At 45.8% G+C, this 21821-nt stretch overlaps 2 protein-coding genes across 4 annotated transcripts in view; one reads left to right on the forward strand and one right to left on the reverse strand.

The window, feature by feature from the left end:
* The first annotated feature begins 69 nt into the window (after positions 1-69).
* Positions 70-10141, forward strand: DNALI1 (dynein axonemal light intermediate chain 1). The gene is made up of 6 exons (XM_053575835.1): positions 70-221; positions 777-922; positions 3301-3470; positions 5219-5397; positions 6328-6492; positions 8581-10141. Exons 1-6 carry the CDS (start codon positions 141-143, stop codon positions 8614-8616), a joined length of 777 nt encoding a protein of 258 aa, XP_053431810.1. The 5' UTR covers positions 70-140; the 3' UTR covers positions 8617-10141.
* Positions 10142-10269: 128 nt separating this feature from the next.
* Positions 10270-21821, reverse strand: part of GNL2 (G protein nucleolar 2) — a 28600-nt gene continuing 17048 nt past the window's right edge. For 2 of the 3 annotated variants that reach the window (XM_053575832.1, XM_053575834.1), the window contains 8 exons: positions 21507-21635; positions 20098-20202; positions 19161-19319; positions 18840-18953; positions 13597-14054; positions 12692-12774; positions 11828-11913; positions 10270-10452 (listed from right to left, as the gene is read on the reverse strand). In XM_053575832.1, the coding sequence (XP_053431807.1) occupies positions 10300-10452; positions 11828-11913; positions 12692-12774; positions 13597-14054; positions 18840-18953; positions 19161-19319; positions 20098-20202; positions 21507-21635 (1287 nt within the window). In that variant the 3' untranslated portion in view covers positions 10270-10299. The remainder of the gene's footprint in view (positions 10453-11827; positions 11914-12691; positions 12775-13596; positions 14055-18839; positions 18954-19160; positions 19320-20097; positions 20203-21506; positions 21636-21821) is intronic. The other variant, XM_053575833.1, reaches the window with a different exon arrangement.

Below are 21821 nucleotides of genomic sequence, written 5' to 3' on the forward strand. Positions count from 1 at the left end.
GCTATGGACGGAGCCCCGCCCCCACTCTGAAGCCCCGCCCAGGCCATGAGGATGGGGGGGGACGTTTCCATGGTGACGGTAAACAAGGCCCAGCTTGGAGGGGCCGCAGCTGCTGGGCTGCTACCCCTGCCGCCACCGCCATGATCCCCCCTGCGGACTCTCTGCTCAAGTACGACACCCCGGTTCTAGTGAGCCGGAACACGGAGAAACGGAGCCCCAAGGTGAGGAAGGAGCTCAAGAGTTGAGGAAGCCTGGAAACTTCAATAGGGAAAGACAGATCCCTGCGTTGAGGGCTGGGAATCTCAAGGGACAGGGATTGCAGCTACTAGGAGTAAGGGAGCTGAAACAGGAAAGGAGGGTGGGAGAGGGGTACAAGAATCCCAAGATGTGGGGTGTCATCCCAGACAGCAGATGGAGGAGGAAAAAAGGAGATGTAAGAGGAAAGATTTAGGAGAAAGGAAGTCACAGGGAAGTGGATGGAACTCCCTCTTCTTCATGGTAGCTGGGTCCAAGAACAGATCAGGTAGTGATTTCTCCATCACTAGAGATGGGAAACCAGAGGCCTGAGCTCGTGTGCCAGAAACTCCCGTTCAAGCATTGAGTTAGAGCCATGGCCTTCTTCAGCTCTGAGACATGATTTCTGCCGAGAAAACAGAGAAAGTAAGCCGGGAATAGGGAAGGTTTGGGTGGACAGGGGACCTGAAGCAGTCCCCAAGGGCAGGATGTGTTGGGCTGAGAGCCTGAATCATTCCCTGCCCTTGCCTGTCTCTTCTCAGGCTCGGCCATTGAAAGTCAGCCCCCAGCAGCCTGGACCCTCAGGTGCAGTCCCACAGCCACCCAAAACCAAGCTCCCCTCAACTTCCTGTGTCACAGATCCTACAAAACAGGCAGAAGAAATCTTGAATGCCATTCTACCCCCAAGGTAAAGTAAGAAGAGTGGCTGGGGGCAGCGCCTGTGGCTCAAAGAAGTAGGGCACTGGCCCCATATGCTGGAGGTGGTGGGTTCAAACCCAGCCCCAGCCAAAAAAAAAATGCAAAAAAAAAAAAAAAAAAAAAGAAGAAGAGTGGCTGGGAGAAGGCTTAGGCTTCTGCATTCCAGAATTGGGACTGTAGGGGGAGGCACTCTGCCTCTAATCCTGGCTGAAGTTTCCTCCCAGCATCCCAGACAGAGCTAGAGCTTAGTGACAGCTGGATCCTGGGAAGGTGATGGGAAACCCTCATCTCCTGATGTTCTTACCTAATCTCAGGACTTTACACACCACCCTTATGCTGATGGCTCCCAAGTATGCATTTTCTCCCCTAAACCCCAGTCTTCTAATTCCTCACTACCTTCCAGGAAGATATCCAATAGATATGGCAAACTCTCCAAACAAAATCATAGTTCTTCCTTCCCTAACTGCTTATCCCCAGTCTTCTCCTTTCTATTAGGGACACAAGCAACTTTTCCTTGCCTTTGGTCTCTCATATCATGTGTCTATTCTTCATCAAATTCTTTTGGTTTTACCTTTAAATTGAATCCCCAATCCAACCACTTTTCACAACTCTTACTTCCACCATCTCATTCCTAGTCACTGTTGGCCACTATACACTTATGGTGGCCTCTTGGCAGAAAATCCTGCTTCCACTCTGGTCCTACAATCTATTCTCCACAGAGCCTCTAAATCATAAGTCAGATCATGCAATCTTCTGACAGAAAACCTTTTTTTGAGACAGACTCTCACTGTATTGCCCTGAGTAGAGTGCCATGGCACCATCATAACTTAAACCCAAGGTTTAAGGGTTGCCGTGACACCTGCTGGATCCACAGATCCCCTGCTCAAGGGATCTTCTTGCCTCAGCCTTCTGAGTAGCTGGGACTATGGGCACCCACCACAATGCCTGGCTAATTTTTCTATTTTTAGTAGAGATGGGGTCTTGTTATTGCTCAGGCTGGTCTCAAACTGAGTTCAGGCAATCCACCCACCTCAGCCTTCCAAAGTGCTAGGATTACAGGCATGAGCCACTGCACCTGGCCTGCCAAAAACCTTTTAATGGCTTCCCATCTGACTCAGACTCAAACCCAAAGTCTTTGCAATGGCCTGGAAGATGTGGCATCATCTGGCCCATGATATATCTCCAAACTTATCTTCTCTTATTCTCCTCTTTGTTCACTATGCTGAACTCACGGGGGCCTGGTTTGCTGTTTCTTTTTTTTTTTTTTTTGGCCGGGGCTGGGTTTGAACCTGCCACCTCGGGCATATGGGACCGGCGCCCTACTCCTTGAGCCACAGGCACCACCCGGTTTGCTGTTTCTGAAGCATCTCAATCACTCTCCCACCTTGGATACCTTTGCAGTGGCTGTTTTCACTGCCAAGGGTGCTTTTCCCTGGATAGCTCCCTGGTTCCCTCATTTCTTCACTTGAGTCCTGTATAAAGGAGCACCTCTCCCCAGCACAATCCCCTTTCCCTGCTTTTTTCTTCTGCTTTTTCCTTCATGTCTTTTCAACTGTTTCCATGTAATAAGCTAACAGCACAGTTATTAAAACAATGATGAAAAGGTGTAACAGTCAAAGACAGACTGTGATCTCCTCCTAGATGGAGGTCAAGGGAGGGAGGTGATTTTTATTTATTTTTTTTTCTTTTCTTTTTATTGTTGGGGATTCATTGAGGGTACAATAAGCCAGGTTACACTGATTGCAATTGTTAGGTAAAGTCCCTCTTGCAATCATGTCTTGCCCCCATAAAGTGTGACACACACCAAGGCCCCACCCTCTTCCCTCCATCTGGAGGTGATTTTTAAATTGATTCCCTCCCACCAGCAGCATAGAGGTCCTTTCCCGCGTGGAGTTTGCCCTCAATCTCCCTGTAACTCCAAAACCTGGCCCCCTCTGGTGCAAGGTTCATTATGGGAGACCCATACAAGCATACACGTTCAAGAACTCCCCCAACCCCATTACATACATTTACCTTCTTTTGGTTTGCACAAGGTTTATGTTCTCCTGTGTCTCCCTCCCCATAAGCCAGTGGGGAATTCCCACTCGGCTTTCTGTTCAGATCAAGCTACAATGACCATAAATCTGTCGTAAGGCTGGTAGGAGGGTAAGGAACAGTGGGTGATGATTTCACAGAGGACCCTTAGACTGGGAGTTGCCCACCTCCCCAGTCCCAAAGTAGGGTCCCCTAGAGGCAGCAGAGCAGTGTGGCTTTGGAGCCTCACACTCCGAGGGAGGGCTGGAGGATTCTGGTGGGTTGGGCAAAGCTGTCTTACTTCTGCTCATAAGTCAAGGGGTTTTGCTCAGCCTGGCTGTGTCTGTGCTGCAGGGAGTGGGTGGAAGACACGCAGCTATGGATCCAGCAGGTGTCCAGCACCCCCAGTACCAGGATGGACGTGGTGCACCTGCAGGAGCAGTTAGACCTGAAGCTCCAGCAGCGACAGGCCAGGGAGACTGGCATCTGTCCTGTGCGCAGGGAGCTCTACTCACAGTGTTTTGGTGAGTGGGCTGGGCAGGGGGTGGGTGCTACTGCCTTCTTCTCATCCCTCCAGCACAGATCCAAGCCCTGAGCACACCTGAGCTGAAGCTCATCCTGTGCTGGAATCATCTCTTCTCCCCCTGCCTGCCCCACCTAGCACTTGCTAAATGTCCCATCCTCCCCTTGCCAGTCCCACGGCTGCTAGTCACTGTGTTCCTGACACCCTGGGCTCCTCATCCCTTTAGCAGATGTTTGGAGTAAGATAAGAACATCCATTTGGAATCTTGTTCAAAGATTTCTATAATAACCTTATGGTTATTTATTCGGAGATAAGATTTCACTCTGTCTGCCCGGCTGGAGTGTAGTGGTATCATCATAACTCATAGCAACCTCAAACTCCTGGGCTCAGGTGAGCCACCTGCCTCAGCCTCCCAAGTAGCTAGGACTACAGGCATACACCATCACGCCCAGCTAATTTTTCTTTTCTTTCTTTCTTTTTTTTTTTTGAGACAGAGTCTCAAGCTGCTGCCCTGGGTAGAGTGTCGTGGCATCACAGCTCACAGCAACCTAAGTGATTCTCTTGTCTCAGACTCCCAAGTAGCTGGAACTATAGGCACCTGCCACAACGCCGGGCTATTTTTTTTTGTTGTTGTTGTTGCAGTTGTCATTGTTGTTTTAGCTGGCCCAAGCCAGGTTTGAACCCACCAGCCTCGGTGTATATGGCTGGTGCCCTACCCACTGAGCTAGGGGTGCCGCCCTAATTTTTCAATTTTTAGTAGAGATGGGGGTCACGCTGTTCCTCAAGCTGGTCTCACACTCTTGTCCTCAAGTGATCCTCCTGCCTTGGCCTCCCAGAGTGCTAGGATTACAGGCATGAGCCACTGCACCCAACTTCTAATTTTTTAATTTTTTTTGTAGAGACAGGGTTTCGATATGTTGTACAGGCTGGTCTCAAACTCCTGGCCTCAAATGATCCTCCTGCCTTGGCCTCCTAAAGTACTAGGATTACAGGCATGAAACACTACACCCAGCCATATGCTAATTTTTTTAATCAAAAAAGTTATTATTCTATATTTATATCCATCTATCAACATTTAGTCCTTGATCCAGAAAAATATTGCAGGGCAATTTGTTGTTAACCAACAGACAGAAAAGATTTAAGATCTACCTTGAGTGCTGGTGTCAAATGGCTGTCCCCCAGCCCAGTCTCACTGGCCCTCATGGACTCTGATCTGCAAACCACCTCCAAATGCTCAGGCAGCTGCAGGGTCTGGCACATTCCCCTGTCTTAAGTGTAACTATGCTTTCCTTTCCGGTCAGCATTTATGGAGGAGTTAGGTGGGCTAGTCGTCTCTGCTGTTTAGAGCCCAAACCAGTCCAGCCAAGGGGGTGCACAAGATTTCCCAGATGTATTAAAACAGTCAACAGAAAAAGTCATATTTCTTTGAATAGTTGGTACCGAGTTTCTGCCTGAGGATGGAAAGGGGGATGCCCCCTGCTGTAAACGAACTGGAAGTTCTTGTCTCCCTCTGCCCTGGCTAACCTAGGCTTACTGACTGTGTGCTACTCCAAAAGGGCCAAGTCCCAAGTAGTGTCCGCATAGCAAGGCTCTGTGGGCCACTGAGGATACCCTCCCTGACTACCTTCTCTGAGAGCTTGTCTCAGGAGAGCACACGCTAGAGTCTTTCCCAAGAGGAAAGGTAGTTTGCAATAGACATGCATCCCCCTCCCCACCTTCTCTGATCTCCTGGTGTGTGTGCATTGGAAGATGAGCTGATCCGGGAGGTCACCATCAACTGTGCAGAGAGGGGGCTGTTGTTGCTGCGAGTCCGGGATGAGATCCGCATGACTATCGCTGCCTACCAGACCCTGTACGAGAGCAGTGTGGCGTTCGGCATGAGGAAGGCCCTGCAGGCTGAACAGGGGAAGTCAGACATGGAGAGGAAAGTGAGTGGGGTTTACCATGACCTTTGGCCCTTTGTGACTCATCTGTCAACCTCAGGGCCACGTGGTTGTCATTCCAGCACTAAATTCTGGCCCCTTAAGGCACTCTTCTAATATTCACCACTGCTGGACCTGCGTAATCTCAGAGAGGACTCTTACTTAGTTGAGTGTAACGGCCAGCCTGGTATTCCCGGCCAGGATCATCTCCTCTGTGGATGTTCCATGCTGGTCACTGACCTCCCACTGGGTGGCAGTACACACCCTGACAATGTCTTTTTTTTTTTTTTTTGTAAAGACCGAGTCTCACTGTACCGCCCTCAGGTAGAGTGCCGTGGCGTCACACGGCTCACAGCAACCTCTTAACTCTTGGGCTTACGCGATTCTCTTGCCTCAGCCTCCCGAGCAGCTGCAGCTGGGACTACAGGCGCCCGCCACAACGCCCGGCTATTTTTTGGTTGCAGTTTGGCCGGGGCCGGGTTTGAACCCGCCACCCTCGGCATATGGGGCTGGCGCCCTACTCACTGAGCCACAGGCGCCGCCCCCTGACAATGTCTTTTTTTTTTTTTTTTTTTTTTTGTAGAGACAGAGTCTCACCTTACCGCCTTCAGTAGAGTGCCATGATGTACACAGGACTCACAGCAACCTTTAGCTCTTGGGCTTCCGCGATTCTCCTGCCTCAGCCTCCCATGCAGCTGGGATTACAGGCGCCCGCCACAACGCCCGGCTATTTTTTGGTTGCAGTTCAGCCGGGGCTGGGTTTGAACCCGCCACCCTCGGTATATGGGGCTGGCGCCCTACTCACCGAGCCACAGGCACCACCCCCCTGACAATGTCTTGAGATGAACAGCTGTGGCCCCCATCCCGTCCTCCCAGACTTTACCACCACCCGTCCACCTGTTAACATCCCATGATGACTGGGCATTCTGTCCTCAGATTGCAGAATTGGAGACGGAAAGGAGAGACTTAGAGAGGCAAGTGAACGAGCAGAAAGCAAAATGTGAGGCCACAGAGAAGCGGGAGAATGAGAGGCGACAGGTGGAGGAGAAGAAGCACAACGAGGAGATTCAGTTCCTAAAGCGGACAAACCAGCAACTGAAGGTACATGTGAGGGGCTTCCCACTAATGCAGTGGTTCTCAACCTTCCTAATGCTGCGATGTATGTTCGTTGTTACAAAGGGATCGCGACCCACAGGTTGAGAACCACTGCACTAATCCCTTGCATTTATTTATTTATTTAGACAGAGACTCACCTTGTTGTCCTTGGTAGAGTGCTATGGCATCACAGCTCACAGCAACCTCAAATTCCTAGGCTCAAGCGATTCTCTTGCCTCAGCCTCCCGAGTAGCTGGGACTACAGGCACCTGCCACACACCTGGCTTTTTTTTAAATCTTTTTTTTTTTTCTGTTTTTGGCCGGGGTTGAGTTTGAACCCGCCACCTCTGGCATATGGGGCTGGCGCCCTACTCCTTTGAGCCACAGGCGCCTCCCCACCGGGCTATTTTTTAGAGATGAGGTCTCGCTGTGGCTCAGGCTGGTCTCCAACCTGTGAGCTCAGGCAATCCATCTGACTCAGCCTCCCAGAGTGCTAGGATTACAGGTGTGAGTCACCTCACCCAGCCTGAAAGCTTATGTTCTTGACATGGGCAGGCTCGTTAGGTCTACAAACCTAAAGACCAGCCATTTGTAATAAAGGCAGCTTTCCAGGAGCCACTACTGGAAGAGTAACAGATTTCTTCTTGCTAAAAAGTTCAAAAGCTAGAAATTTTCATAGCTCAAGGTGAATCTGTATGCTTAGCTGCCTCCCTTATCTGCCATATCCTTTGTCATAAGCTGGAGTTCCTCAGTTCTTCTCATAGTATTAGCAATAAGAGGAAACCAAATACCTTAGCATCTTTTTTTTTTTTTTGAGACAGTCTCACTATGTCACCCTTGGTAGAGTGCTGTCGCATCACAGCTCACAGCAAGCTCAAACCCTTGGGCTTAAGTGATTATCTTGCCTTAGCCTCCCAAGTAGCTGGGACTATAGGCGCCTGCCACAATGCCCAGCTGTTTTTTTTGTTGTTGCAGTTGTTGTTTAGCAGGCCCAGGCCAGGTTTGAACCTGCCAGCCTCAGTGTATGTAGCTGGTGCCATAACCACTGTGCTACAGGCGCTGAGCCTTTTTTTTTTTTGAGACAGTTTCTTTATGTCGCCCTTGGTGCAGTGGCATCAAGCTTACAGCAACCTCAAACTCTTGGGCTTAGGCAATTCTCTTGCCTTAGCCTCCCAAGTAGCTGAGACTACAGGCACCCACCACAATGCCTGGCTTTTTGTTGTTGTTGTTGTTGTTGCAGTTGCCATTATTGTTTAGCAGGCCCAGGCCGCGTTCAAACCTGCCAGCCCCCTTGTATGTGGCTGGCGCCCTAATCACTAAGCTACGGGCGCTGCCCAGAAGCAAGGGGGTTTTTTGTAATCACCTGTGAGCTAGCATGAACAGAAGTGAGATTTTTATTGGCTCAAAGTTGCACTGCAAATAAAACAGCTTTGCCTTCCTGAGAACAGAACTATACACTATGACAGTAAATTATTTACTGGCTGTCAGAGGAACATGGTAAATAATTCCCAAGCATCTTAAGCTTTGCATTCAAGATGGACAGCTTTCTATTCACTAGTAGCAATTTTCTCTAATTGAGTGTCAAGTTGTCTAGGTAGCCAAATATTTGCTGTTTACCAAACTCTAGTCTCAGCAGAGCTCCTAAACCAGAGAGCCAAATGTTTAACTTAACAGACATATTCAGGCCTGGAATGAGCCATGAAAAACCACTATTTCAACTTATTCAATTTTCTTTTCAATGCTTTATACACTGAGCCATTATTATATGGAAACCACAAAAGCTCTGGTTTCTTTTTTTTTTTTTTTGTGATTTTTTGGCCAGGGCTGGGTTTGAACCCACCACCTCCGGCATATGGGATCGGCGCCCTACTCCTTGAGCCACAGGCGCCGCCCAGCTCTGGTTTCTTCTAATGCAGCAACTGTATGCCGAGCCAGAAACTAGTTAATCTAGAAAATACGTAGTTGGGAATGAAGGAACAAGGGATCACTTGGAGTGGCCACATTTGTATTGTTCTTCCCTGAGACTTTTATCACCTCTTAGCTATTTGTGTCAGGCTGCAAGTTTCAAGTATTAATTTTGTTTTTGTTTTTCAGGCCCAACTGGAAGGCATTATTGCACCAAAGAAGTGATAATTTCCATATGGGTCTCAGCAAATACTACTATCCCATCATAAGACTTTTGTAATAAAACGCTAGTTTCGTGAGTGAACAAGCCATATCCTCCCCTCATCACCACCTATGTGTTTTCCAGAAGTCACACTATTGCCCAGTGTCATCAACACTTAAGATCTGCCAGTCAGGCTCCTGACTGTGCAGTGGACTTCAGGCTCCTGAAGGTGGTGGAGCCCTGACAGTCTCAGTACATGGCTTATTAGCCAAACTTGGGATCCGCCAACTCAAATAGTAACTGAGAAAGCACCAGCTTTCTCATCATCACTCTGCATCGCTTTTTTCTGGCCAAATGAAGCTGCTTCTCTGCCCCTCAAACTTTTAATTCACAATTCATCTTGTACCTTAACTTGGGCTTCTCTGGCCTCAGTCCCTATTTCATGATTCTTCATTTCTACTAGAACGGATTTCTAGTTACTCATTTTGGAGCTTTGGTTTTATACTGTTTTATTCCCACTTACTAAGTCAACCGGACCCCTTCCTCCTTAGTGTCAGACTGCCTAGGTTAGGAAACAATGGCAGAGTCAAACCCATGGCTTTGCAGAAAGTAATGTTTGCTGGAAAAGAATACAAGTCAGCTTACAACTCAGCTCTACCACCGCCAGATGTGATTTGTTCACTTTATTCTACCCCGAGTCTACTTCCCATCTGTTAGTTATATTTAATTATCAACTGGAGAGGTAACCAAATCTCACTTGTACTTCTCATTACTAATAATCAGACTATAGTGTGGAGAACTACAGTTTACTATTTCTTTTATGAAACTCTTCTGGTTTTGTAGGTCCAGAAAATTGAGTTAGTGGTATAAACCTAGCTAAAGTAGCATGATGTGTGTCTTCCATCATTCAGTGAAGGTGCAGAAGTAAAATTACCTAAAGGCACTAACATGCTCAGTATTCCCCTGAAGAGGTGTGATTAGAGACTCACTTCTTAGCAGAGCTTTGGCCTGCCGTCCACCCTGGTAGGACTTGGAGGCTCACTGGAAGAACTAGTGGCCAAGGAAGCACTGTTTCCCAGAGCCACATGTGCCTTGTATGCTCTAGTCTCCAGTCTGAAGTCACAGCTTTCATGCTGCTAGTGTCCTGAGGAATTTTTAAGTTTCATTAAAATGACCTGTCCATGCTGCCACTTCCTTGGGAGAGAACTCTGTCCACTGAGATCTGCTAGTTCCAGGACTCTAAGACAATAAAGCACCTGTGTCCTCCACTTCAGACTCAATGAGCAACATTAGCTGCTGTTGCCTTTTCTTCAAATTTTAAAGCCCAGGCTATGTATACTACCACCCTTGAGATTTCTTCTTTTTAGTTTTATATGCTTCTGTTCCAATTTGCTAATTACCAGCACAGAAGAAATACGACTTTCCATTTTGTAGACTTCATCCCCTATTTTTGTCAGATATTTTCACAAGGTTACTCTCTGGAGGGACTATGAGCGCTAATCCAACCACCTGAAGTACCAATGGACTCAATCAGTGAAATCTTTAAGGGTGAGGAGCTTTGATCTCTACTTTCACTAGCACTGGAGAATGGCTTCAACTGTCAAACCTCAGAACAAACGCATAATGGTCTGAGAAATGCAAACTCAGCAAAGAAAACACAATTTTTAATTGCATACTTTTGTATAATTTAATAAACTTTTTAAATGTTACTGCTTATGTCTGAACTTTTTGTGTTTGTGTTTCTGTCCCTCTGAGTCATTGGTCTTCTTTTTGTTCCTATTCCTATTCTTCACATTGTGTGTTTCGTAGTAACGCACACCAACTTTTTTGGATTGCTGTTGCCGTGCTGCTCGCCTCCGCTGTAAAAGATGGCAGGAAAAAAAAGGGGTGAGGGAGAGAGACTATGAAATCAGTCGCTGATGGAGACTTTACCTCTTTCATGTTTACATGGATGGAGCTGGAACATATTCTTCTTAGTAAAGTATCCCAAGAATGGAAGAAAAAGTACCCAATGTACACAGCCCTACTATGAAACTAATTTGGAACTCTCACATGAAAGCTATAACCCAGTTACAACTTAACATTAGGGGGAAGTGGGGAAGGGGGGGGTGGGTAGAGGGAGGAGGATCGGTGGGATCACACCTGTGGTGCATCTTACAGGGGTATTTGCGAAACTTGGTAAATGTAGAATGTTAATGTTTTGGCACAGTAACTGAGATAACGCCAGAAAGGCTATGTTAACCACTGTGATAAAAATGTGTCAAATGGTTTATGAAGCGAGTATATGATGCCCCATGATCATATCAATGTATACAGTTATGATTTAATAAAAAAAAAAAAAAGAAATAATAAAAAAAAAGAAATCAGTCGCTGAAAGTCGTATGACAGGAGCTTCACTGTGCTCCACTGCCCAAGCCACCTCCACAACCACTGGAAGCACAGTTATCGAGGAAGACAGCTAATCTCACAGATCGACTTCTGGTAACTCCCACTTACAGATTCTCATTTGGGCCCACTCTCATCCAGTGCCCTGAATCCTTTCTGTGCAAGTGGTCCCCTGCAGTAAGGCTGAACACTGCTGATAACTATGCCTCTGCCCAGAGGGCCCGCTCTAGCTCTGAACACCTCAGCTCCAAAAGTATCCATCCCGGAGGCTGAGATCTATCTTCCTAACCTGCTCTGCTTATCATGTGTCACTATCCCAGGGCCACATAAAACAAGCCACTCTTCTAATAAGCCATAGACTTGAAGACAGTGATCAAGCACTCATGGACCTTGACCAAACAGGCCACCACCTCTTCACGGTATTTCTTTTTTACTTTTTTTTTTTTTTGAGACAAAGCTGTTGCCCGGGGTAGAGTGCCGTGGCGTCACAGCAACCTCAAACTCTTCGGGTTAAGCGATTCTCTTGCCTCAGCCTCCCAAGTAGCTGGGACTACAGGCGCCTACCACAATGTCCAGCTATCTTCTCCATATTTCATTTTTTTTTTTTTTTTTTGCAGTTTTTGGCTGGGGCTATGTTTGAACCCACCATGTCCGGCATATGGGGCTGGCGCCCTACTCCGATGAGCCACAGGCGCCGCCCTATCTTCTCTGTATTTCTGACCTCAACTAGGTCATTGAGGACTGGGGCATTAGGCTCTAGACCATTTGTTTCAGAGAGTGGGTCTTGGAGGTTAAATGGACTGCTCTCTACTTTCTCTGAGTCACATTTAAGACCCCCCCCTCACTTACCTCCTTCGATGTCAGCGTCCTGGGGGTTTTATCTGAATGCTCCTCTTCCCTCTGTGCCTTCCGCTTTCTTCCCTTTTTGGCAGGTGCTGGATACAAACAATACACAAACACACATACAGAAAAACAGAAATTTTCTATTCAAAATTTGTGAACCCAACATGATGGGAACAAGCTTGATGTGTTGGAAGGAGGGGGGCAAAGGCTACTGTAGATGGAGCAGGTGAGCAGAGTGCAGAGGCAGGATGGTCCAGGTTAGGAAGGCCCTCAGAAGCCTCTAAACACACTCAATACAGACGTGGACAGCAAAAAGTAATAAAGAATAAGTGTGTGACCCACACTGACCCCCCATCTGTCTACAGACTGCTCCTTGGATTCTAAGGTTAATTATGTACCCTTTTAAAGAAGCAGTTTCCCGAATTGCCAATTTCATCCTAAGAAATGTGCAGAATAGTGGGATTACACCTGCGGTGCATCTTACAAGGGTACATGTGAAACTCAATGTAGAATATAAATGTCTTAACACAATTACTAAGAAAATGCCAGGAAGGCTATGTTAACCAGTGTGATGAAAATGTGTCAAACGGTCTATAAAATCAGTGTATGGTGCCCCATGATCGCATTAATGTACACAGCTATGATTTAATAAAAAATAAATAAATAAATAAAAAGATGTGCAGAATGCAAAGTGGATAATCCAATCTGTATGATAAATAGTATGTGGTAGCAAGGTAATCTGTAACATGCCAGAGATGACGAATACCTGTGTGGATGGCTATATGAGAGATAATGTGGAAATTAAACTTAGGTTTCCAAAATTCTAAAGATGCAAATCCCATCTAAATGATTTAAATTATTTATCTTCACCTGTATCATCTACATCTTCTTCAGATGTTTTTCTTTGTTCTTCACATTCTGCAAATACCTTTTCACTCAGCCCCTTGGAAATTCTGAAACAAAATAATGAAGCTGTCCAACATTCCTCTCAACTGTCCAGATCACATGACGTAGAGACCTGCAACGAACTCACAGATTAAAAGAACCCCCACGCCTGTTTATCTACTTATCACCAGGGGAAGCAGTGAACATCCAAGTTTTTGTAGCTCCCTTGACATTTTTAAAAGACTGGACAAATAAGCTTTAAGTAGCCGAATTTTACAAAATTTACAAGTCTTTTTTTTCAGACAGAGTCTCACTTTGTTGCTCTCAGTAGAGTGCTGTGGCATCATAGATACAGCAACCTCAGACTCTCGGGCTGAAGCAATTCTCTTGCCTCAGCCTCCCAAGTAGGTGGAACTACAGGCACCCACCACAACACCCAGTTATTATTATTATTTTTTTTTAGAGATGGGGTCTCACCCTAGCACAGGCAGGTCTCAAACCTGTGAGCTTAGGCAATCCACCCACTTTAGCCTCCCACAGTGCTGGGATTACAGGCATGAGCCACCATGCTGGGCCTCACAAATCACTTTTTAAAAACAGCAATAACAATAGGGTATGATGTTGTGTGCCTGTAGTCCAGGACGCAGCAAGCTTAGGCAGGATCACTTAAGCCCTGGAGTTTAAGTCCAGCCTGGGCAACACAGAATGACCCCATCTCAGAAAAACCAAAGAAAAACAAAACAAAACAATACAGAACAGAACAGAATAAGCCCACAATAAAATGGCAATAACACCCCTCATCGCCCGTAAATAAACGGCTCTAACACTCACGGCAAGTTTCTGGGAATAAACAAAGTATAATGCGATTCATTAGAAGATGAAAATATTACCTGATTGCTGAAAACCTTTTAGCTTTGGCTTTGTCTAAAAACTTCTGATATTTAGCAATCTTTTCATCCAGCACTTTAATAACTGCTTTGGTGTTGTTCTCCACATGCTCCTCCTGGGACTCCTGGAAAGGCTCTTCCTCACTATCTCCTAACCGTTGCCCTTGTTCCTCCTCCTCCTCTTCAGCGGAAAAGCTTTCGAGCTCTTCCTCAAGATCTGACATCTCCACAGGAACCAGGTCATCCCCAGAGAACTGAGGCACCACATTGATTTTGCCAAAGTTCTGCCGAACCCGCGCAATAATCTGCTGCATCTCGGAGTTGGCATCACATTGACTGTCTTCTTGTTTTTCTTTCTCAATGACAGATTCTGACCCTTCACCCACAGTGTCCACAACTTCCTCTTCTGGAGTTTTCTGGGTTGTTTCTGGGGTAACTTCTGAAGATGCAGTGGGTGGATGCTATTGAGACCAAAAGAGGTGGAAGTAGGAGAGAAAAAAAGAATCAGAAAAATGAAAACTGGGGCGGCGCCTGTGGCTCAGTCGGTAAGGCGCCGGCCCCATATACCGAGGGTGGCAGGTTCAAACCCGGCCCCAGCCAAACTGCAACCAAAAAATAGCCGGGCGTTGTGGCGGGCGCCTGTAGTCCCAGCTACTCAGGAGGCTGAGACAAGAGAATCGCGTAAGCCCAAGAGTTAGAGGTTGCTGTGAGCCGTGTGATGCCACGGCACTCTACCGAGGGCCATAAAGTGAGAGACTGTCTCTACAAAAAAAAAAAAGAAAAATGAAAACTGAATTTCTGGGCAGCGCCTATGGCTCAGTGGGTAGGGCACTGGCCCCATATACCGAGAGTGGCAGGTTTGAACCTGGCCCAGGCCAAATTGCAAAACAAAAAAAAATATCTGGGCTGTGGTCCCAGCTACTTGGGAGGGAGGTTGCTGTGAGCTGTGACACCACAGCACTCTACCAAGGGTGATAAAGTGAGACTCTGTCTCTAAAAAAAAAAAAGAAAACAAAACTGAATTTCTCAACTTATACCTTGCTCTCAAATGAGGTAACACTCTTTCAGGACTAAGCAAAGTACTAAAAACACCCAAATGTGAATCACATCATTACTATTTTAAGCCAATATACATTAAACCCAGAAACTAATATTAAAGGATCAAGAGAATATATACCTGTAGTTCCAAAGGATGAGCCAACTAAAAAGGATTTCACTGCTAAAACCAATCAACAATTTACCATACAAGTAAGATTCCCTAATCTTCCTTGAATAGTGTTAGGAATAGGAGCTGTTGAGACAAGCACATATAAAATTAACGCACATAACAGAAAAATGAAAGCCATGCTGAATGGTAAGTACCAGAACAGCACTAGCTTACAAGGTGTAAGGTACTCGGGAGAGGCATTTGAGGTCTTATGGTGTGAACATGTCCCCAAAATTCATGTGCTGGAAACTTAATCTTCAATGCAATGTTAGAAAGTAGGGCCTAGTAAGAGGAGATTAGATGGTGAGCTCTCATGAATGGATTAATGCTATCTGGAAGTGGGTTAGTTGCTGCAAGAGTGAGTGTGTTATAAAAAGCAAGCCCTTTCACCCTCTGCCATGGGATGACACAGTGTGAAGGCCCCTGTCACATGCTGATGCCATACTCTTGGATGTCCCAGCCTCTATAACTATGAGCCAAATAAATTTCTGTTCCTTATAAACTACCCGGTCTGTGGTAATGTTGTGGCAGCCCAAAGCAGACTCAGACGGGAGGCAACTTGAAGAAATACCATAACTCAAGGAGGGGCATTTTGTGAGTGAGGAAAGTTCACAATAAGTACTGAGCTTGGGGACACTAACATCTAAAATGACTGGCCTGTTTTAGGCAGCAGTGCAAAGATAAGCATGTGCCAAGCTTTCTACTGTTGCTTCACATATATAGTATCATTTTATCCCTGCAAATGAGACTCACAGAACTTAAGTGATTTTCCAAAGTCAACAGTAGTCAGTCAAAGTGCTAAATAATGTCAGAGATCTACAAAATTCAGGAAACCGTACACAAAATTTATATGTACATCTGTAAATTTTGTTTAGTGAGGCAATTTTTAGTTTTCAGGATTCTCACAAAAAAAAAAAAAAGAAAGAAAAAAGAGAATCATAGGATTTAGGGGACATAATAGTTTTGGGGAATTTTCTGAACTGATTATTTAAACTTATTAAGCAGATCAGAACAAAGACTGCTCATATAAAAACAAAAAAGAAAAAAACATATCGACTAGATATGGATGAAGGGGTAAAGATAATTCAAGTGTTTTCACACAAGGTCACAAGATGGCAGTGATAGAGACATACAAACATCCAGAATGATCCTCCGGGACAGATGGCTCTCCAAAGAAAAACCCTCCAACAGCTTCCCATCACACGACCCTCCCCTTGCCCACCCATTCAAGCCACTATACCTCCTCCCATCCTCTGCACATGCCAAGCACACTCTTGCCTCAGGTGCTTTGGATGTGGATGTGCTGCTCCTTTGCCTGGAATGTTCTCCCAAGACACTTCTATGGCTCCTGCCTCCTTTCATTCTGCTAAAATGCCACTTCCTCAGAGCCCTTCTTTGTTCACCTCTCACGCAAAGGTAGGTACCCCTGTGTCTGCCTCAAACCCCTCACCTGCTTCAGTTTCCTTCACAGCACACAATACTCCCTGTTATTACATAATTATGTTTCCCTATGATTAATTACAGAAAGGCGTATTTTTGATCTTTATTTTTCTTACTGATAGTGACCCACTGTGCAAAAACAAGAATACACGTTTTAAGAAAGGAAAAAACTGTGTTAAAGTAGTAATACTCGCTATATACCTGTTTGTTACATTGTATATTATATCTTGCATCTCTTGAAATTGCATAAGTCAAACTATCACAATTCTAATTATTTTTTCCTTTCTTAAATTGTACATACATTTTTGGGCACCCCCTGTATTTGGTCTTTGCCCCCAGTTCCTGGCAGAGCTCCTAAAACCTTAGGAATTTCCTGAGTGATGGATGTCTTTTGTTATACATAAGAAGCCCTGAGCATCACACCATAGTTTATGCTAAGGTGGTGACTCACAGCAGCTCAAGGTGGAGTCCCTGGTAACTTCAGGATAGAGGATGGGTCACCACAAAGACCAAGCACTTGTTTATAGAGTTGGGGCTTTTAGCCCCACTATGACCTCTGGGGAGGCACCAGGAGCTTAAGTGAGCACAGTCAAGTCATGCCTATGTAATGAAACCTCTGTAAGAACCCTGCAAGATGGCATTCCAAGACCTTCTGAGTTGGGAAACCCACCAAGGTGCTGGGAGGGTGGGGTGCCCTAAGAAAGCATGGAAACTCTGTGCCTCTCTCTCTCTCTTTTTTTTTTTCCTTTGAGACAGTCTCACTATGTTGCTCTGGGTAGAGTCACCCTAGGTAGAGTGCAGTGACATCACAGCTCACAGCAAGCTCAAACTCTTGGGCTCAAGCAATCCTCTTGCCTCAGCCTCCCAAGTAAATGGGACTACAGGCACCAGCCACAACAGCCAAGAAATTTTAGAGACAGGGTCTTACTTTTGTTCAGGCAAACTCCGGAGCTCAGGCAATCCACTGGCCTTGGCCTCCCAAAGTGCTAGGATTACAGGTGTGAGCCGCACCCACCTCTCTGCCTCTGGGCATCTCTCCCTTTGACTGTTCCTGAGCTTTATCCTTTATAAAAAACTATAATTGGGGCGCCTGTGGCTCAAAGGAGTAGGGCGGCCCCATATACTGGAGGTGGTGAGTTCAAGCCCAGCCGGGTCAAAAACAAAAAAAATTAAAAAGCTGTAATTGCAAGTAATGTACTTCCCCATGTTCTATGAGTCATTTCAGCAAATTATCAAACCTCAGAACTCCTAAATTTATTGTCTTGCTGGGCCTCAGTGAAGATAGCCTGCAGCTGGTATCTAAAATGAGGGCAGTCTAGGGCGGCGCCTGTGGCTCGGTCGGTAGGGCGCCGGCCCCATATACCGAGGGTGGCGGGTTCAAGCCCGGCCCCGGCCAAACTGCAACCAAAAAATAGCCGGGCGTTGTGGCGGGTGCCTGTAGTCCCAGCTACTCGGGAGGCTGAGGCAAGAGAATCGCTTAAGCCCAGGAGTTGGAGGTTGCTGTGAGCTGTGTGAGGCCACGGCACTCTACCAAGGGCCATAAAGTGAGACTCTGTCTCTACAAAAAAAAAAAAAAAAAATGAGGGCAGTCTTGTGGCACTGAGGCCCTCACCTGAAGGGTCTGCACTATGTCTGGAGTTAGTGTCAGGGTCAAATATAATTGTTAAGACACTCAATTGGTGTCAAAGTGTTACAGAAATGGTGTGGGCAAAAGACACATATTTGCTGTCAGAAAAAAAACACACTCCCCCATTGGAATGTAAATGCATGTGGCAGGCAGGGCCTTGTCTGCTTCTCACTGAAGCACCCTGTACCCAGAGTAGTACCTGGCACATAGGAAGTGTGAATTCGTTCAGCACTCAATATGTGAATGTATCAATAAATGAATAAATTAATATAAATAAGAGGGAGAGGAGCTGTTCTGTTTGGTTGTTTGGTGGTTTTAGCAGGGAGAGGGGAGAAGGTTGGTTAATGTTAGTGGCAGGCATGCTAACTTAAATGCTGAAGAATGTATTCAACTGGGAATACTGAGCTACAAAGGCATCGCTGGGCATGGAGCACAAGTAACAAGAAGCTAGAGCTGTATGGACCAAACAAGATCAACATAGAGGCAAAATGTGAGGCTACCACTTCAAGATAATTGGCTGAGTTCTGAAAAAGGCCCTAGAAACATAAAAGCAAAGCACAGATGTTGAGCCTTGTGGCAGTCCACTGCAGAGGTCAGGGAAACCACACCACATGGTAGGGAAGCTTCTTAACACAGCCAGAGGCCCCAAACCTAGCACTTCTTTCCCCGAGTATCAACCGTATAACTCTCCTCTCCCACTGGATCACGAGCTTCTTGAGGAACAAGGCTTTTAAGTTCCCTATGCTTGGCACATGGCTGGTGCCAATAAATGTTTATTAACTTCAGCAATGATTCTGTCCCTGAAGCATAAGAAAACACATACAAGGCCATGGCGCTGGCACACTGAAATGAGGCACTATAGTCAAAATACCTACCACTTAGGAAAAGATGCTCAAAAGGGGAGACAATCAAAAGTTACACCACATCTAGAGAAACCATGCTTTCCAAAAGGTGGGTCCATTCTGTTTTTACCTGGGGAACTGCAGGTGGCTCTGCGGTGGGTGGCTTGACAAAGAAGGGAATGCGGCCCCTCTGCCAGTCATTGAGAACCATCTTACCCACAGTCTGCAAGTCGGGCTCTCCACCCTGAAACATCAGAGTAAGAGTCCCAATTAAATTCAATGAACAAAACCACTTACCGCTTTGGGAGCATTTCACTTGTCCCACCCGGTTCCACACCCACTATGAGCCAAGTTTCACACCACTCACACAATATACAGAAAAAAAGTCCCCATCATATACACACATGCCTGCCATATGTACCAGTCTAAATTCTCACGAATTCTAGCTCACCTTTAATAACTTCCCAGTCCGGAGAGCTAGCTTTTCAAGAAAGTCCTCAGCATTCTCCCAAGAATCAATCTTGTATGTCTTGCTGATATATTCTGCTTTTGCTCGTTCAAGTACAGCACCAATGTGGTCTTCTGCAGTCTTAATTTTTTCCACTTGAACCTAAATATTAATAGGAAATCTCCCGCTTACAAACTTGATTGTTGCCGAAGTAGTGAAGTTCCCTGTGTTCTACATAACGCTATTTGAAAACAGATTTCAACATCACAAGGCAAGTGGAGCCTGGCAGGAGCCTGTCTCCAAGGTGGCTAGACACGGTCAGCTGCAAGAAGCACCAGAGAAGGCTGACCACAGCCATGAAGCCCAGAACTCAGCTTTAATCACAGCTCACCACAAATGAACTGTGTGGCTTCCACAAACAGTTTAAACTTGGACTGCTTCATGTTACTCACTTGCAGAAAAGGTTAAAAGGCTGCCAATCCCAGGACACAAAAAGACTGGAATAGCTTAAGAAAGGAGAAGAGGAATGTGCAGAGGATGTATAGCCCACAGCATGGTTAAGGTTAAGTGGAACCATTTAGCGTTCTTAGGCACATTCAGAAGTAAGTAGGAAATGACCGGGTTCCAAAATGACTCAACTCATAAACCCACGAAGATGAATTATCACTAAACATAAACAGGCTCTGCTTCCCTCTGGATCCTATGTGTAAACTACAAACTCCTTTGTGGGATGATATTGACCAGATTTGCCCATGGTTCCACTAACCCCTCAAACAGCCTTCACTGAGAGGATGCCCTGTTTAGCATCATGTTCCTAAAGTCTGGTCACACTGACTGACCTCAAACTGTCTTCTGAATGAGTAAAAAGCAGAGGTATCCAGGGTTCCCTAGAGAACGCTTTCCCGAAAACACAAACAGCCTATCAGGACTAAGTACTCACAACTCCTTTTAGCACAATGTCTGTCTCCGAGTCCTCAGAGGGGTAAACCACACCTGGACAGTCAATCAAGAATATCCGACGCATCAAGGTAATATACTGCCAGACCTGAAGACAGAAAAAAGTCAGAGACATCCCACATCAAACACCAGGATCTAATTTCATAAACCTCTGATGTTCATGTATAACGTTAGAAAGCAGGAAAGGGGGAGTCAAAGAAAAGTAACCTGCTGAGTAATTAAGCTTCTCTCTCCAATATTTGTGCCATGCACCAGACACTTCCACTAAATATAAACTATAGTAACCTAAAACTCTAAAAATAATGCGGAGACAGGATTTCTACCTAGAATTGTGCAATAATACCCAAGGAACCTTTCCTTGCATACTCCTGGAAAGTTAGTACTGCTTACCCTCTTTGCTTTTAAGCAGAACCATGCTGTTTCGTAAAGCCTCTGTATTCTAGGATATGACCCCCAACTCTCAGAATCTACCCTAAGGTTGAGTCCCCCCCACTTTTTTTTTTTGAGACAGAGTCTCACTTAATGGCCGCTGGTAAAGTGCCATGGAGTCACAGCACACAGCAACCTCAAACATTTGGCTTAAGATTCTCTTGCCTCAGCCTCTCAAGTAGCTGGGACTACAGGCACCTGCCACAATGCCCACCTATTTTTGTTGTTGCAGTTGTCACTGTTGTTTAGCAGGCCCAGGCCAAGTTCAAACCCACCACGCCTAGTGTATGTGGCTGGTGCCATAACCACTGAGCCATGGGCACCAAGCCTCCCTTTATTTATTTATTTTTTTTTTTTTGAGACAGAGTCTCATTCTGCTGCCCAAGCTAGAATGCTGTGGTATCAGCCAAAGCTCATAGCAATCTCAACTCCTGGGCTCAAGCAATCCTCCTGCCTTAGCCTCCTGAGCAACTGGAACTGCTGGTGCACACCACGATACCCAGCTAAGTTTTCTACTTTTAGTAGAGACAGAGTCTTGCTCTTGCTCAGGTTGATCTTGAACTCCTGACCTCAGGGATCCTCCTTCCTCTGGTCCCAGAGTGCTAGGATTACAGGCATGAGACACCAAGTCAGTCCTGAGTTTTCCTTCTTAGCTCAGCCTTCAAATTCTATTGGGTTAATTTTGTTTATCAAAGTAAAAGGCTGAAGTGACAACTTAAAACACTTACATATGAATCACATTACCCAAATCACTCCAAAGCCATACAGTGGCATACAAAGTATTCTCAGCTTTATCAAAGTGGGCAAAACAACTCTGGTATATTCCAAACTATTGTGTGAAGACTTAAAACTCTCAATGGTGGTCTGCATTCAAGAGCATCAGACAGAAATCTCCATGTCCTAAACAATCACCCTCGGTGGAAATAAAATACACAGAAGCAACACCCCCTGAGCCAGACATACCTTTGTTTCACCTGCAATGGGAGCCACACTGCAAACTTTCTTGGATCTTAATGTGTTTATCACAGAGCTCTTGCCAACATTTGGATAGCCAATGAACCCCACACTGATCTGTTTCTTGTCAGTGTGTAACTGTTCAAAAAAATACACACACATACATGCAGTCATTAAGTATCACTTTGGACAGGCCGGCTGTGCTACTTTGTGAAAGTAACAGTAAAACTCTTGATACAACTTGATCTGAAGTCTAGACTCCCACCCAACCTACACAATCTGAGCAAAGTGGATACATATGCTTATTAATAAACCAGAGGTGAG

The sequence above is a fragment of the Nycticebus coucang genome, chromosome 22 (genome assembly GCF_027406575.1).
Source record: "Nycticebus coucang isolate mNycCou1 chromosome 22, mNycCou1.pri, whole genome shotgun sequence".
In the NCBI taxonomy this organism is placed as follows: Eukaryota; Metazoa; Chordata; class Mammalia; order Primates; family Lorisidae; genus Nycticebus; species Nycticebus coucang.

What these genes read in the sequence shown, in the direction of transcription:
- DNALI1 (XM_053575835.1), top strand. Translation starts at nt 141, where the DNA reads ATGATCCCCCCTGCGGACTCTCTGCTCAAGTACGACACCCCGGTTCTA. An exon ending in GCTCTACTCACAGTGTTTTG is followed by an intron (nt 3,471 to 5,218) that starts GTGAGTGGGCTG and finishes GTGCATTGGAAG; the next exon opens with ATGAGCTGATCCGGGAGGTC. An exon ending in GGACAAACCAGCAACTGAAG is followed by an intron (nt 6,493 to 8,580) that starts GTACATGTGAGG and finishes TTTGTTTTTCAG; the next exon opens with GCCCAACTGGAAGGCATTAT.